Consider the following 17,371-nt stretch of genomic DNA (forward strand, 5'->3'; position numbering starts at 1 on the left):
CCTGAGTAAAGAATTTATTCCTAATATCTGACTGAAATATATTCTGTTCAAGTTTGAAGCCATTCCTCCTTGTCCTGTCCCTCAGCAGGGACTGAGAACAGTACTCAGTCACCGAACAGTGTGGGTTTTGTGGAGGCACTAAAAAATGTTTTATTTATGCACAAAATAACATGCATTCATTTTATATGTTGGTCTCAGTGTCACCCAGAGTGGTACAACTAGGAGGTGTGGGACATTGGGATGGGGAAGTGGAGACATATCTGTGTTTGCTGCTGAAGAAATTGTGTGGGACTCTGCATCTTGCAGTGTATTTTATAACATATTTGATTTCTTGTGTTTTGATAAGGACACCCCTCCTCATGATGCACAAGCTATTATGAGTAACATGCAGCTTCACAGTGTGGGAGCAAGAACCTTCATATTTTTGGTTTTGCTTGGTTATAAAGTCACTGTTTGGCAATTCCTCCTTGCTTATAAAGGCTTAGAGAAAGCTCTGAGGAGGAATGGATAATGTTTGCCTGTCTAATGATTTAAATATTGATATGTGGCTTAAAAATAGGAAAAAAACCCAACCCAACAACCAGCAACAACACAACAGATACTGGGTTTTATTACGTTTCCTGTATGGAAGTCGCTTATTTTAATTGGACAGTAAGCATTCTTGTGAAACTCAAATAAGGATGTCCTTGGGTTTTTCTGGCCACCCAAGGTGAAGCTGTTCTTTCTTTATATACTGCTTGTGATATTTCTCTCTGTTATTTACCTCTGGAGCTGTTAAGATCTTGCCTGAAACTCCCATTGAAAATATTTTCAGGAAGTTTTTTTTTTTTAAAGAATAAACTGATAAATTGTGACCACTAATATTTCTCTGCATTTTTAAATTTAATCTACCAGTTTGACCCTTTAACATTTTCACTGCCTAATGTGTTCTTTACCATGAATATCCCTGAGGTGTTGGAGGGATCTGAGATGCTCTACATCTTTGTCCTCTGCCATTAATCCAACTGAGCACCTTGAGGTACAAACCTTTGCAATGCACTCATATGCACAACTGAACCAACTAAAGGACATTTAGAAGCCTCTTTGTCTTTTAACTAGAAGACCATTCTCCAAAGTCTTTCTTTGGGAAGAATCTACCTAATTCCATGATGATTTATACCAGAACTCTTTTATGCCATTGCATTATGAAGGCCAGATTTCTTGGCATTAGGTGCCAAACAATCTACAATAAATAATTTATTAATAACTGTTTATTGTGATTCTTTTTATTAAGAACTAAAACATGCCTGGTCACCTGAAAAATATGAGTTACACTTTTGGCTGCAATCCTCAATAGTGCAGAACTTGCTAGTCTCTGGATTCTCTTTATATCTGGACCTTCAGTCTCAGAGTTTGACATAAATCAGAGAGTTCCTTAGTTTTTTATGAATTTGCTATGCATTTTTTACTTTGACAAGTTCAGTTTGGTGGGTACACAGGAAGACAGCTACTTGTGTCCCTTATAATATCTCTGCCATCCAGGTGAATTTACTAAAATTTAGGGGATGAATAGGGAAAGGTTTAAATTAGATGAAGACCTATTTCTTTTATGTCCTTGCACCTAGTCTATTTGGCAAAGGAAATAATGAGTGCTGGAACTAACCTTGCTATGAAGTCACCAGTAGTGAGATATCTTCACGTGCTTTTGATATCCAAGGCAGAATTGACTGGGCAATGGGGAAATAAATGTCTGCCCAGCATCCTCCAGGAGCTGAATGTTTCTAAGTCTGCTGAGAGATTTGACTGCATGGCCATCCTTGCCCAGAAAGGTTTTGGATGCTGGAAGTGTTCAGGGACAGGTTGGATGGAGCTCTGAGGAACCTGGTCTAGAGGAAGGTGTCCCTGCCCATGTCAGGAGGTGAATGAGATGGGCTTTAAGGTCCCTTCCAAAACCATTCCATGATTCTATGATTCCATTATATGAAAGTGTCACCCTAGGCACCTCTGAATAATCTCCCCAGCTTTAGGTGGCTTAATCAGAAGCACCAGGAAAGCCATTGGAAATAGGTTTTCTACTGGAAATATTTAGGGCTGTGTGGGATGTTTCTGAACATGAGACACACAATGAGGGAAGGGTGACATTCCCAGAGTGTGGCAGGAGGCACTCAGTATGATATTCCCTGGAGGAACTGCAGCCTGTGGAAGCATCCACACTGGAGCAGGGAATGTGTGAGGAGGAGGGGGCATCTGAAGGTTGCCTTTATGGACTGACATTAACTCTCATCCCCGTCCCCTGAGCTGCTTGGGAGGGGTCTAAAAGGGTCTAAAAGAGAGGTCTAAAAGACTGAAGCCGAGCCTGGGAGAAGGGAATGGGCTGGAGAGAGGTTTTATTTTAATACCTGGGTTTGTTTCTTACTATCCAGTTGTGAATGAATTAAATTAATTTTCCAGAAATTGAATCAATTCTGCCAGTGGAAATAACTGGTAAGCAATCTCCCTATCTTTATCCCATACTATTTTTTCGGCCTATTTTCTCCTGCTGTTCTGTTGATGAGGGGGAGGGAAAGCTCATGTGGTTGGCAATTTGGCTGTTAGCCAAGGATAATGCACCACAATCCTGAACATCAAAAATCTGAAAAGAAGTGGCCAAAGAGTTATAGAATATTATTCTTTGGAGCTGATCTAGTAGAATGGGCAAATGGTAAATCTTAAATGTCTGCATGTGGAGGAGTGTCCTGTTACACTAATGTGTAATATCACTTTAATACCCTCTTACTGGTATTTGGAAGTTATTAGACTTTATGAGTAGTCCACACAGAGTATTTTTGTCAGTAAAAAAATTGTATTGGATAAAACCATAATGAAAATTCAAAGGGTCTTAAGGCATAAGTCTTGTCCTTGCTTTAGGAAAAATCAGGATCAATACCATCAATTAAAAATTTCTGCATAGTGCAAGAACAGCATAATGGAGAGGAAGATCAGGTAGCTTTGATTGCTGTTATGTTTAACAACATACAGTGTGTATTTAGGATGTGAACTGCTTTTATTTTCTTTTCTGAAAACTAGCATGTAAACAGAGAGTTTTCATGCCCAAAGCTCTTGACTGAAACAGATACCTAGAAATGTCAAAGGTTGTGCTGGAATTAGATCCCAGATGGGAAGAAGCTGCCAGCTGAAGCAAGTAGAGTAACATGGGCTTTCAGCTGTGAAGGACATGGAACATTTGCCTCTGGAGTGGTGTTTCTTTTGTTTAGTTTAGTTAAGTTTTGTTTTGTTTTGTTTTCTCCCCATCAAACTCCTTTCTTCAGCTTTTATCCTCAGAAAGACAGATCTAGGTCATCCACTATTACACACTTTGGAAAGACTTTATTGGTAAGTGTAGGTTGTACAGGAGTTCGTAGACAACTTGTTGTTTTCATAAAGTTACAGAATGGTTTAGGTTGGAAAAGACTTGCATTTAGAGGCTGGGACAAAAATCAGGCCCAAGCTATCTGTAAATACTAGTGTGTTAAAGGGCTTTATTTATAAAGAGACCAAAGGAGGGAAAATCCAGAGAAAGGGAGACTTTGGTAACACCAACATGGTGCTAGAGCGGGTTGGTGGGAGGTCTGCAAAGAGGTGGAGATATCCTGAGCTACAATATCCTGGATTGGGTACTGTGTTGAACACTGCCCCATATTCCTCATCCATGGAAGTGGTGATGAAGGAAGACTGGGATGAGTTTTTCCTTCTGCTTAGACTGAGCTCATGTTCTGGGGATTGAAACAGGCTCACCAGGGAGGTGGTCCCAGCACCTGCCAGAGTTAAAGAAGAGTTTGGACAATTCTCTCAGACACATGGAGGGATTTTTGGGGTGTCCTGTGCAGGGCCAGAAGTTGGCCTTGATGATCCTTGCAGGTGTCTTCCAATTCAGGGTATTCTATGATTCTATGTGTAATTTAGGCCAGTGAAATTGCTGATGTTTTCTTTATCTGTCTTCCTTCGCCTAATGCAGGGATGCCCCATGGGATAGAAAACAACCAGAATACAGCTGGTTTATATGTGATTGACAGAATCACAGAATGGCAGGGATCCCAGTGGGCCATCTGATCCAAACTCCCTTCTCATGCAGGGCCATCCCAGAGCACATGGCACAGGATTGTGTCCAGACAGTTCTGGAATATCTCCACTGAGGGAGACTCCACACCTTCTCTGGGCCAATGATTACTGCTAACATTTTCTTGATAAGGTAGACTCACCATGGAACAGCAGACTTATAATTATTATGCATAATATATGCAATAATGTTCCTAGATGTGTGATTATCACTTTTGCTGTCTTTCCACCAAAGATTTTTGTTGTTTCTTTGGTTGGTTTTTTTGTTTGGTTTTGTTTCATTTTGTGTTAAATTTTTGTCACTCCTTGTCTGATATTGGGGCATTTTATCATAGAAATTTCTCCATGTCTCCTTTTCCTAGAGGAGGCCAAGTGCTTTTCACAATCTTTCTTCATTATTCACACGTCAGGCCATTGTGTCCACTCTGCCTGGTGTAAAATAGAAAGGGCCAGATTAAGCCCACTTTAATTAAAGCTAAAAAGCAGAAGAAAAGATCCTGAACATGCCTGTTCCCTTGAGCCCTTTTTGTTGCAGATGCCCAGGATATGTTCTCACAAAATTTCAGGTTGGATCAAGTGGTCACTTCTCTAGCAATGTGTAACTTTTCATCCTTTCTCTCCAGGTATTACCAGATAAGAGCTGGACTGAAGATCCCATCTAGGATTCCCCACAGGCTGTTTGCTACCATTGCAGGACAGACAGGTAAGCAGGTCCCAGAGGAATGTGCCATGACTGCAGGTGGGGTAGGATGTACAAGGAGACTGTGTGGGGAACAGGTGAGCCTGGGTTGAGATCCAAACCTGGTTTTCCCTAATGATCAGTATTGTTCACCTCTTTTTGGGTAAGGATTTGTGTCTGGTATTGGGCTTGTGTCTGTCAGAAAAGCAGAGGAAATTCTCACAATCTGATCTGAAACCAAGTCTCTTCTATGTGGTTCCTTGCTGACAATTTTCCAGCTTAATAATAATTTATGTCTTTAAGGTTCTCTCTTTATTTTTAAAATAAATTTAAAAAGTATTGTTCAATCTGGAAGTCTTGTTCAATTAAAGTGCAAAATAATTAGACTGGCTTTATAAAACACAAGTTATTATGCCAAAAGCTGAGAAAATCATAAAAAAAAAAAAAAGAAATCACAAACTCAAAAGCTGAATAAAGAAATTTTCTTGGAAAATCAATGAATATATAGATAATTTAGTCTAGGTTTGGAAAAACATCTTGAGAAAAATTCTCAAGGAAAAAAGTATTATTTTACAACATATTCCACTGTAATTTGCCCTTAGCATATCCAGAATTCTCTGGAGTTCCTTAGATTTCTGGAAATGTCCTCGAATTACAGCACTTTCTGGCATAAGTAATCTTAAACTAATGAAATAACCTCCTGTGAAGACAGGTAGAACTTTACTTTCTTGGGGCAAAAAACCACTCAATAACAAACAATATAAAAGCCAAACTACTCCTGTAGAGAAAAAACTTTGGTTTGTATTTACTTTTTTTACAAAATAGTGTTTTCTTCTCCCTCATACATCTTCAGCATTGAAAAAATACTGAAGATTTTTTCAGTTCTTCTGGAAACAACTCATGGAGACGCATGGGCAGGGGAGAGGCGAGGCTGGCAGGGCAGTTACAGGATTAGCACTTGACTTTCATGGTGCTAATGCAATCCAGACTGGGCTCTAATAGCTTTATAGGGCTAACATCGAGACAAGGGATATTTAAGCCATTAAGGCTTTAACAGTTTCTCCTTGGCTATCTTTGCAAGTACTTCCTAATTGATTTCATAGATCTGCAAGAGAGCATTATTTAATGGTACTGAACTTAAAGGTACATGGGCCATAATGTGGGGTTTTTTTCATGCCACTGATCTCCCTCAGTATGTGGATACCTGGGATAGGGCTAATTAAATCGCTGTGCATGTTTCAATAAGACACTCCTATTAAAATAGCATTACAACAAAACAAGGGTGATATAAAATAGTGAATAAACTCCTACCTCACTGGCAAGAATGACTATAAAATAAGTGGAATTCACAAGTTCGGTTTAAAGGAAGTATTTTTAATCTTTTCCTTATCGGGTTCGTAGGATCTGTGAAAACTGAGAATATATTTTGGAAATGATTATGTAAATTCATAAAGTAAAATCTGTGAATTTATGCAGTAATAAAATATATAAAATATGTAAGTATACAAAATAAATAGGAGGCAGTATTTATCTTCCAATGCACATGGCTTTTTATTTTTATTAAATGTACAGGATTTACGATAAAACCTTGGGAACTGACAGCATTAGCAATGTTTGCTTCCCACTAGATATTTTCAACAACAGAGGCAAAAACCCTCACAGTTTACAATAATTCAGCAGAGGGAAAGCTGCAGTCTGTGCTAGGCAGTCCCTTGGTGGTGACCAACCAAATGTGAGCAGAAAGAATTCCAGAATTCCATCCATGGCACAGGACTGACAGGTTGTGCAGGAAGCCTTGGTGACCTCCACGTGGTCCACAGTTTATCCATATCCTGTGTAAAATTTAGGAAGAGAGTGGGCTGTGTGGCTCAGTCAAATCACAGGAGAGCTGTGCTGGAGCCCAGGGGCCCCTGTGGTGTGGTCATTCACATCCTCAGGGCTGACCATTACCTTGTGCTGAGTCAGGGTGCATGAGCAGCAATATGCTGTGAACATAAATATATTTGTAAAAACATATACATTTCATTCATACTCCTAAGCATTTTTAGCAAGCTGTGTTTCCCTAAAGACAAGACAAGACTCGTGGCTGCGGACTTTTCACAGAATCATGCAATCATAAAATCTGGAAAACACCTCCAAGATCAAGTCCAGCCTTTGGGCTGAGCACTGCCTTGCCCACTAAGCCATACAGTGGAGTGACACTTCTGCTTGTTTTCTGAACACTTACAGGGATGCTGACTCCACCACTTCCCCAGGAAGCTCGTTCCAATGCTTACCCACTCTTTCAGGGAAAAATTTTTTTCCTTATATTCAACCTTAAACTCCCTTGACTCAACTTGAGGTAATTTCCATTTGTCCTCTCACAAGTTTTCTGGGAGAAGAGCCTGACCCCCACCTCCTTTCAGGTTGTTGTAGAGAATGATAAGGTCTCCCCTGAGTCTCCTTTTCTCCAGGCCAAACCACTCCAGCTCCCTCATCTGCTCCTCACAGGCTTTATGTTCCAGATTAAGCTCCTTATTTTTTGAGCAGTGAAAAGGAGAGAGGGAACAAGGCTTGTTGTGCACAAGTTGCTGTCATGCAGATTTCATACCCCCACGAAATTCAGCTTCCTGTCTTTTAATAGATACCATGACTGAAGACTGCTTTGGGCTTGTGAAGAAATTATGCTCTCTGCTCATTCATGTACAGCTCATAACAGCACAAACTGCATTGCCCTCAGCACCCCTCCTACAGAGCTGAGTTAATGCAGACATAGCCTGAATTTAAACCCTAGAAATGCCTTTCTGAGTGGATTTGTGGGGCTTTGGCCTCTGGTGCTCTTCAGCAGCATGGCTTGTTAATGTCACCATGCGATGGTGTCTGCCTGCAGCAGGCAGCGGGCTGAGCCTGTGGGACCCAAGCATGAATAGCCAGAGGAGCAGGAAAGTGAAGATGCCATCTCACAGTTACAATTTGTATGATTAGCTCCTTGCCTGAGTTGTCTTATGACCCACTAAGTGCCTACCATAAGATTTTAAGCTACTATGTAAATTTTGGGGCACAGATTCATAGAAATAGTGAACATACAGTCATTCATTGATTTCCAGGCTACAGGCACAAGCTGAAAAACTGCTGGAGCTTTTATTAAAAACATGTATTTAAACCATCTTTTTTTTGCTCATTCCTCAGAGCACTGGGAGAAACAGCAATGCTCAGAAACAGTTAGGATTAGCTGTTTTATCTTGATGTTCTGCACTGTATGAAAGAGGGGAAAATAGAGACCAGAACAGTACAGAAGAGGACAAGTTAAAGAACATGGTATGCAGGGAATAAATCTTGGCAGCATTAATGCCAGCAGAGACTTAGAGGGTGAATTACAGCATTGAAGATGCCTGATAAACCCAATATAAATTTCTATCCCTTCTGCAGTGTTTTGCAGTAGTCTACACACCACTTGACTGCATTACTATTTTGAAACGATTATTCTTTAATAAATGAAAGCTGCAATTGGCTTTTTTGGTAAGTTTTCAACCACTATGCCTCACTGCCATGCAAGCAGCAATGCTCATTTACTTCCAACTTGCCTACTTGTTTACCTAAAGGCCAAGGAAATTGTTTTGCTGGGTGAATATTAAGAAAAAAATATATTTTGCATGACATACAGCTAAAGAAATTACTCAGGACTTTGATATATGTCCTGAATTTCCTTTTTGCTCCACCAAGAAGTACCACATTACCAATTCTCAATACTCGAAATAGACAAATATTTTTGAAAACTTGACCTGAAAATGTAATTACAAGTAATAAAAAGTATTTAAGAAAAATTATCACTGGCTATGCTAATCTGTATTGGACTGTAGAAGTCTTCCATCTAATTTTAGTCAATTAAATTGGGTTATTGTTTGAAAGTGCAGAAAGCCAAGGACAGCCAAGAAATGAGGTTCTTTCTTCATTTTTTCTCATAAAAGGCAAGGAGGTAAGATAGATTATTTCTTCCAGACAAGAAAAAGCAGCTGTGGTTGCCATTACACATTGACTCTTTTTATTGGTGATGTAAAATTGTGTACCCACAAATTTTGTGCTTTTTCATAAAATGGAATATCTGACTTCAGGTGACAAGAAGAAGCACAATTTCAATTGTGGCATGCAAAGAAAAAAAAAGTAGGAGCATCAGAAAATCATGGAATCATAGAAGCATTTAGGTTAGAAAAGATCTCTTGTGTCCCACCATTACCCTAACACATTAAACTCCACTAACCCATGTCCCTAAAACAAAGGACTTTGCTATAGCCTCTGTCTGAATTATACAAGTTCATGATAATCCACACTGAATTCCTTTTCCTATAAATTAAATGATTTAATAAAATCTGTGGCAACCTTTCACCTAAGACATAATTTGAAAGGTCATTTGCATTTCTGATATGCTCCATAATTAAATGTTTGTGCCTGTTTTTAATAAACAAGCAGTGATGGTAATCTCTTCATTAATGTTTGACTATCTCAGAGCAATTCCCAGTAAAGGAATTCTGCTTTGGTTATTAAAGAGAAACCTTTTCTTGTAAATGGCTTCTTAATGCAGTCAAAACAAACAGTTGCAGTTAGCTGCTCATTAGAGCAAGGAGAAACAGCACCATGACTTGTGGAACAGTATGAAATTGCAGTCATTACTCTCAATAACTTTTTGAAAGGTAATTTCTTCCTCCATTAAGTGAAGGTAAGGTTACTGTTTTTGAAGTATGAAGAAAAGGGGTAGAAATTTATGCTTTAGCAAACAAATGGGTTTATTTTCAAAGCTTATTAAAAGCAATCTGAAAATAAATAGGCATTTTCTATATAAAATAAAGCATACCTGATAAATACAAATTATATCCAGAGCTCACTTCACTGTGAGAAAAGGTGTTTTGGGGATCACTTGTCTTAGGTAACTTCAGCTGTGAGGCCATAAGAGATGAGCCCATCCCTGGAAGCATTCAAGACCAGATTGGATGGGGCCCATGGTCTACTGGAAGCTGTCCTTGACCGTAGCAGGGGAGCTGGATTGAGATAATCTTTAAGGTCCCTTCCAACCCAAACAATTTCTATAATTCTATGATCAGACATTTTAAGACTTGTTAATTCACCATCTTAAGAGAAGTAATTCCATTATATTCCAAAAGAAAAGGAAAAAAAAACCAGAGAAAAAAAAGGATCAAACAATAGATCTTTCTGACTGATGTGATATTTCTGTGGGCATGTCTCAGTCATCTTCCAGTCAAGGCCTTCCATAAATGCCTCAAGGATGGAAGCTTAAAAGTATTTATGGCAACAAGAATTTGCATTGTAGACCTTCAGCTAAGCTGGAAACCCTCAATTCCCCCCTCCAGAAGCTGGATCACATCACTCAGATGGAAATGGAGTAGGTCCCACAGTGTTGGAGGTGCTGAACAGCATCCCAACCCAAAATCAAGACCTGGAAAGAATCAAGACCTTTCTCGAGTGGAGAAAGCCAAAACCAAGAAGGGTCTGCAAGCACCAACACAGTCCACAAGTCTCTTCCCCTGGACAGTGAGTCTGAAACACAAAACTTCAGCATCAGTGAAGGCCTGGTTGGGACAGAATCCAGCTGTTTGTATGTAGAGAGCTGACACAGTAATTCTGGTGCTTGGGGCCAAGGTTGAGTTTCACCTTTGGGGTAACATTAGCCATGCAGCCGTTTCAGACTTTCCTCTCCAGTGTGAGCTGGCCTTCACAGAGCTCTCTTCTCTTCCAGGTTTGCTTACATGTCTTTAATTTCCCCACACAGTGATTCCTGCTGCCTTCACTCTGATGTAAATTTCAGTCTTGGGATTCCTTTAAAATTCATCACTGCTCTAAACATTGGTGAGGCACACCAGTTCAGTAGGCAAATTGCACCCAGACAACAGCTGTCTTGTTTTCTGCATTGATGAAAAGCTATGTGCTATTGTAATATCCCCTACTTTACTCAGAGATTTTTGCCACCTGAATTAATATTTGGAATAAATATATGGAGTGGCAGCCACAGAGTTATATAAACACAGCGAATGAGTATTTGCTCACACAAGTTTCTGAAGAACAGAATTCTTTTCAGATATGAATTCTCTTAACTAAACGAGGCTTTTAAGGAGCTACCAGTGAGTTTAGAAGCAGAAATAAGCACTACCAAAAATAAATAAAAATAGATGCTGTTTGTTTTAACAAAGCATTAAGCATTTAAGAAAGAAAACTTTCTGCTGATCCCAAGCAGGTCAGTTATGCCATCATCTCAAATTTCAGCATCACTGAGAAATGAACCTTGGTTTATAGAACAAATCAGTGATAAGAGACTGTACTTATGTTAGGATCCTTTGTACAAGGAAATGAATAGGACATCTTGCTTTTTATCATCACTGAATCTATGCATGGATAGAGAGGTAGCTTTATATAATTCTTTCCATGAGGCTAATACAAAATGTCAAAAGGCAAGGTTAAGATCAAGGATTCATCTCAGAAATGTGCAGCTTTAATCAAAAGTCACACTGAGCAAGAAAACATCCTGAACTTCTTGATCAAGCAATTTTAAAATTATGGTGTCTCCTTTAGAAACATAACATCTCCATTTATTCTAAATATAAATATGCTAAACATAATATTTCAAAATTAAAACAAGTCTCTTCAAACATTTAAATATGAAAATGGTTATACATTGAATGAGTTCATGCCTGAAAAATGTTGTCTTTGCACTTTACAAGTAGGCTTATTTTAGCCCTGGAGGGTTTGCATGAGTGTTCCTCTGCCCAATAATGTGCATTTTCAACCTTCAGCACTGGGTTTTCAAACTTCCTTAAAGCCAGATTTGCAGCTCAGTACATGAGGATAAATGTGTCATGTTCAACCCTGGTTTGTTGATTTCAGAGCCTAAATTTTCAGAAGTCACTACTTACTAGTATTGGTTCAGTCTTTACTTTTTTTACTTTTACTTTACTTTTTTGTTCAGCCTGGAACATGCCAGTTTCAATAGAAAGGTACTTAAAACTGGGATGTCAAAATGGCAAACTAAATAACAAATCACAGCTTAAAGTCTGCAATAAGGTCTGATATTTCCTGTTCACTGAGTGCCAAAAAGATGACAAAAATGGACAGCTTGCAACAAATTATGAAAATCTTGACAATCAACTGTTACAAACAAACATATACAATTCTTATCTATATCACAGAAGGAGGAAACCCCACAAAATGTACCCAGAATTCTATTCAGGAGACAACCCTGTTTTATTAACAAAGCTCCTTGAAGTCTGTCATCAGAACCAAAACCAGGGTTTGTCCTGGTGGTTCATGGAGCTGTAAATTCCTGTGAGCTTCAAGTGTCTGGAATGTTGGTGTAGCAGATTTAGTGCTTAGATTGAAGAGCAGGTATATTGTCATTCTGGAGATATGACAGATGAAACTGAAAATTTGTCCTGCATCACTTGGAGTCAGTGTGAACTCGGAGCAGTATCATATATAACTGGCAGCTTCAATAACCTCAGATTTCCTTGAGGAAGCATGTATCAGAGGGACTATGACACACTGAAGAGAGGTCTAGAAAATACTAGAAAATTCTGCAGGACATGCTCCTGTGCTGGATTTATGTTAGTTAAGAAATAGGTAAATAGCACAACTGAGTGTTTTCATAGAACCTATTTAGTTTGGAGAAGATCCCTGAGATGACCAAGTCCACCACCAAATCATGTCTCCCAGAGCCACATCCAGATGTCTTTTAAATACCTCCAGGGATGATGATTCAATCACTTCCCTGGACAGCCTCCTCTAGTGCTTGACAGCCCTCTCTGTGAAAAAATTTCTCCTAATATCCAATCTGAACAGCCCTTGGCTCAACTTGAAGCTGTTCCCTTTGTGCTATCACTCGTTACCTGGGAGAAAAGAGGAATTCCCACCTCACTGCTTCATACAATTGAGGTCCTTGGATAAAGCCTGAACAGATCCCTTTGTGGAGCCTTCCTACTCCCCCTCAGACCAACACTTCTGCTTGGTGTCATCTGCTCTTTTCTGCTGTCATCTTTATGTTTTTCTGAAAGCTGTTTCTTACTTATTTTAGTTAGTTAAACTCCTACAAGAAAGGGACAGGCATCTTTGTTGAAGGCTGTGAATCACCAATTAAGGGATGACCTTCTATGGATCTAAAATGCAGAGGAGAGTGAGGGATTGACCTTCTATGGATCTAAAATGCAGAGGAGAGTGAGGGATTATATGAAGGAGCATGCAGCATGTCTGGACCCAGTTGTTAGAAGGGTTCTCCAGTAAGAAAATAATTTAGCATGATTGCATTCTCATTTATCTCCACCTCTTTATGTCTTACTTTCATATTTAGCAAGTAATTCTGCAATAAAGAATTTGCTACACAACCAAGCTGACAAAGTGTCAGCGTCATCTGAAATGAAAGACTTTGGGGTGTAGTATTAATTAATTTGTTAGAGTTTCAGGAAGGAACAACTGTGTTTCTGTATGGGAACTACAAGTATTTTTAGGACATCATAAAAAAATAAAAATATGGATGGTAGATTATGTCCCAGTGTTCTGCTCGGGAAGTCATCACAGATTACAGATGTTTCAGGGAGTGATGTTTCCTTGAAAATACAGGTGGTCAGGATTTCCTAGTGACTGTGGGATACAGAACATCTTAAAAATTAGGATTTAAGTAACCTGAGATCTATAGATGACAGTTAGATGTCAGTTTAAATAACAGCTGTTAAGTAAGAAGTCAATATTAATTCATTACAACATATCTATATATACTCTTGCCAACTGGAGGTAATAATGGTTCTTCCCTGGGGAGGGTGTATTGCATGATTTATAAATTAGCTTTCTAGCAAATCTTATTTCACCAAGCTTTCTATACCAGCAGGAAACAGTTGTCCTGTAATGATATGTTAGGCTATATTGGAAGGGCAGGCAATAAATCATCTGTAACTTGAATTATGGCTGCAAGATGGAAGAAGCCTTGGAAACTTGTGGCTAAGGGTAGAAATAATCTTATCTAACTGCTGAAATCTGTGCTGTGGGTGTCTCTACCTAAGCTAATCAGCCAGTCTCCCTTTATAGCCAGAGGAGAGAAACAGGTAATTTGAGGGAGTAATTTAACATATCTATTTTAAGATGAGTTGAATCACACCTATTTCTGCCAGTTTACTATAAAAGAAGTTACAGGAACTTTTGCAGAGAGAGACATTTTCATTGTGCTCGTAAAAGACTTGTCACAAAAAGGCTGTGATTGCAGCTTGTGCCTTCATGTATCTATGCAAATTAGGCAAGTAATAATAAGAGGTAAGAAAGGTGATGTAGTCAACATAGAAAGAAGATGGTGCTCTTGTCTTTCTCAGAAAATAATCAAAGATGGCATCTTGATTCAGGACTTTAAATAATGTTCCTGATGATTTTTTCAGGGTGAAAGACAAGAGCAAGGAGAAGACTCCAAAATGAGAACAACTGTCTTATTCTTTTCTTAGAAATAGTTTCTGGCACTAATAGAAAAAAAAAATCAACTGTATTATGGAAAAAAAAAATATTTTCTTTCTGTAGTGGCACTGTAATTTATTAATTGAAAATGAAGCTGTGGAAGTGGTGTAGTAGTTTGTTTTTATATCTTGTAAGACTAAAACTATGACTATATTTTCACCATAAATTTCAAAAAATGAACAAAAAAGTATCCTGGGAAATAGAAGCTGGGTTTGAAGTTTGACAAACCAGGAATTCAATTTGAGGTTCAGCAAAGCATTCTGTGCTATTAACAGATCTCTAGGACATTACTCTGTGGTCAGTACTCTGAAGCTTTACACTATGTATGAGATGTAACCATAAATTAGAAAGCTTACAGAATTTTCTGTGCCTTCCAGTGTATATGAGGGCCTTTTATAAGGATTTGCTTAATTTACTGTTCTAGCTAAGGAATGCTAATTGGTTTAATTTCCCATTGATATCACTGTCAGGAACATCTCTGTAAAATTCCTTCAGTCTAGATGTTACAACAGTGAACACGCACAGCAGGAAAACCTGTGTCTTATCTGTAAAATAATGGCACTGCTTCAGAGATACAAATATTTATATAATTTAATAACCTTCCAAACATGTAAGATAAGCAAAAGGAATCCAAATAGCTAGAGACACTTTATAGCAGCTGCCTCAAAATATTCCATCTGAAGAAAAGTTATGTCCCGGGTAAGGCAATGATGCCACAAGAGGGAAAAGTTATGGATGATTTGGCAGGAATTCTGTTATGTCCAGAAAGGGACATTTTTATAGCTAGTCTGAAATGCTCTAAACCGAAGCCATAGAGATTTAGCCAGTGCTTTGAGTGCATAACACAGCTCCAGTATGTGAATTGTGACATATCTGAAGTATATTCAATATTAATTTTTAAAAAAGGCAGCTGCTTTGGAATTATTGGTTTTGGGTTAGGTTTCTCATTTGTATCAGTTTTTCTTTTCCATTTCCACTTCAGAGAAAGTATTGTCCTGCTTTCTGTGAATATCTTTATAGTGGAAACAACTGGAACACTCACTGCCTTTCAAACAGCTGTAATTAGAGACACATGATGTCCACTCACGCAGTTTTAATTAGGATTAATTTTCTTTTTCTTTTTCTCATTGCTAAAAGAAGCTAAAAAATTCAGATACTATCAGTTAGAGAGGGCTTTTAGCCACATAATCTAGTGAAAGATGTCCTTGCTCAAAGCAGTGAAGTTAGAATTAGGTGAGCTTCAAAGGTACCTTCAAACTCAAACCATCCTATGAGTCTATGATTTTGCAAATGAATTGTCATGATCAGATTGAACGAAAAAAAAATAGATTTGAATGCAGCAATTTCAATTTTCTGTTTACAATTGCCTTATATACCCATTAAGTGTGTGAAGAATGTGTAAACAAATTGGTCCATTTAGGCATAAGTACTTTTGCTGGATTGAGATTGCCCTTCAAGCGCTTACATTTAAATTTGATGTTTAAATTGAATAGATGGGGTGTGTGTGATGGAATAAAACTGTGCTTAGATGCACTGGTCAGCCCTGACATTGGACCATTTGTCCCAGGAAGAAAAACCCCAGTTTTGCTTTAGACTTCATTGCCTGGGATCCATTTTCACAGAGAGTGAAAGACAGCCTTGAGCCTCTTGCTGCCTCAAGACCTGATCTTGCTCTCTCTCTAACAAAAAGACTGAGGGAATCTTTGGGAAGACAAAGATGGAACTACAACAAACTGGGCAAGAAGTTAGAGGGCTCAGTTGAGGAAGACATCAGGTTTGTGTAACATGCTGAGGAATAGAACAATTCAGACTCTCTTCATCCTCTTTGCATTCCCTGTTGGTGTGACACCATGGAGCCTGCAGACAGTGCTGAAACTCAGCACTTGCTTTCCTACAGATTTCTCACCCAGAAGTAATATCTGTATGTCTATAGATTCACTTAACTACCCTTTCTGCCTTGGATTTCATACAGTTTTCACCCCTTTCATGAATTAACAGCAAGTTGTATCCTGAGCAGGGATTCACAATTTCCATTGTCTTTGCACTTGCAGAAATTATGGGATGTACTTGAAGCACAATGCCAAGCCAAATGGCTCAAAGAGGAGCAAGGTTTGAGGGAACCAAAGCACATTTTGCTTTTTGATTTCTTCCTTTCTGTACCTAGGATAATGTAAATTTGGCTCTGCTTTCTTATGGCATGAGCAAACAACTTTCTCCACCCTATAAGTAATGTAATATTTGTGAGTATGACCTAATCTCTCAGAAGCAGGTACTTTTGTCAGTGACTTATGTGTAGTAAAATGCTGATTTATTACTTAAAACCTACAAACAATCCTGTTGGCTTAAATACATCTTGCTTATTTATTAGATAAGCTGTTGCTTAAATAGCTTATCCTGTTTGATATACTGAGGAAGAATGTTAGGAAAACCCATGGTCTGCCCTTGATTTTAAATTGTGTAGCTGGTAGCATAAAAATGATGCACTAGGAATCAGGAACTAAGGAAGTTCAAAATTACATACTTGGCCTTTACAGACAGGTGGTAAAAGCTCACGTTCTACTGCAGATGATGTGTAACTTATTCTTCCCCTTCCATATCTGTGTGGGAAGTCATAATGAGTAGTAAAATTTGCTACCACAACCCCCTCCACTGGTAAGATCATAAAACTCCCTGAAATTACACGGTGTCCATTTAAATGTTCCTCTGAGGGCTGCATGTAAAGTGGGGAGTTCAGTGGAGCAGTCGGCTCACTACAGCTTCCTGTGTCAGAGCAGAAAGTGATAAAATCAGTCTCTAGCAACTCTGAGGCATAATTTTTTTATTCTACTATTGCAGGCTATAACTTTGAGAGATCCATTTCACAAGCGCATTTTATAATGCTGTGGATAATTTAGAAAGTATAGCATGACAAGAAAAGTGTGTAACTGAGGGATGGTACTCTAACTTCTGATTTTTCAGCTTAAAGGGATGATATTGCACATTACCTAACAGGTATCAGCTGTTAGTATCAAAAGCTAATATTCAAACAAAAAGCAAGCAAACAAAGTTCATTAGAAAAAAAAAAAAACAGGAGATAGACTTATTCCTGTTATTAAGTGATAATGTGTTTTTCTCGTTGTGTTAGAAAAAACAGCCATGAAATTGTTA

General features: G+C 38.5%; 1 protein-coding gene across 1 annotated transcript in view; it reads left to right on the forward strand.

The window, feature by feature from the left end:
* The window catches only part of FAM135B (family with sequence similarity 135 member B), a gene marked incomplete at both ends in the record, with an annotated part of 125,057 nt that overhangs the window by 20,617 nt on the left and 87,069 nt on the right, over window positions 1–17,371 (forward strand). The window contains one exon of the mRNA XM_084204511.1: window positions 4,698–4,777. Coding sequence (XP_084060637.1) covers window positions 4,698–4,777 — 80 coding nt within the window. The remainder of the gene's footprint in view (window positions 1–4,697; window positions 4,778–17,371) is intronic.

The sequence above is a fragment of the Fringilla coelebs genome (genome assembly GCF_963513975.1).
Source record: "Fringilla coelebs genome assembly, chromosome: 1".
Taxonomy (NCBI): Eukaryota; Metazoa; Chordata; class Aves; order Passeriformes; family Fringillidae; genus Fringilla; species Fringilla coelebs.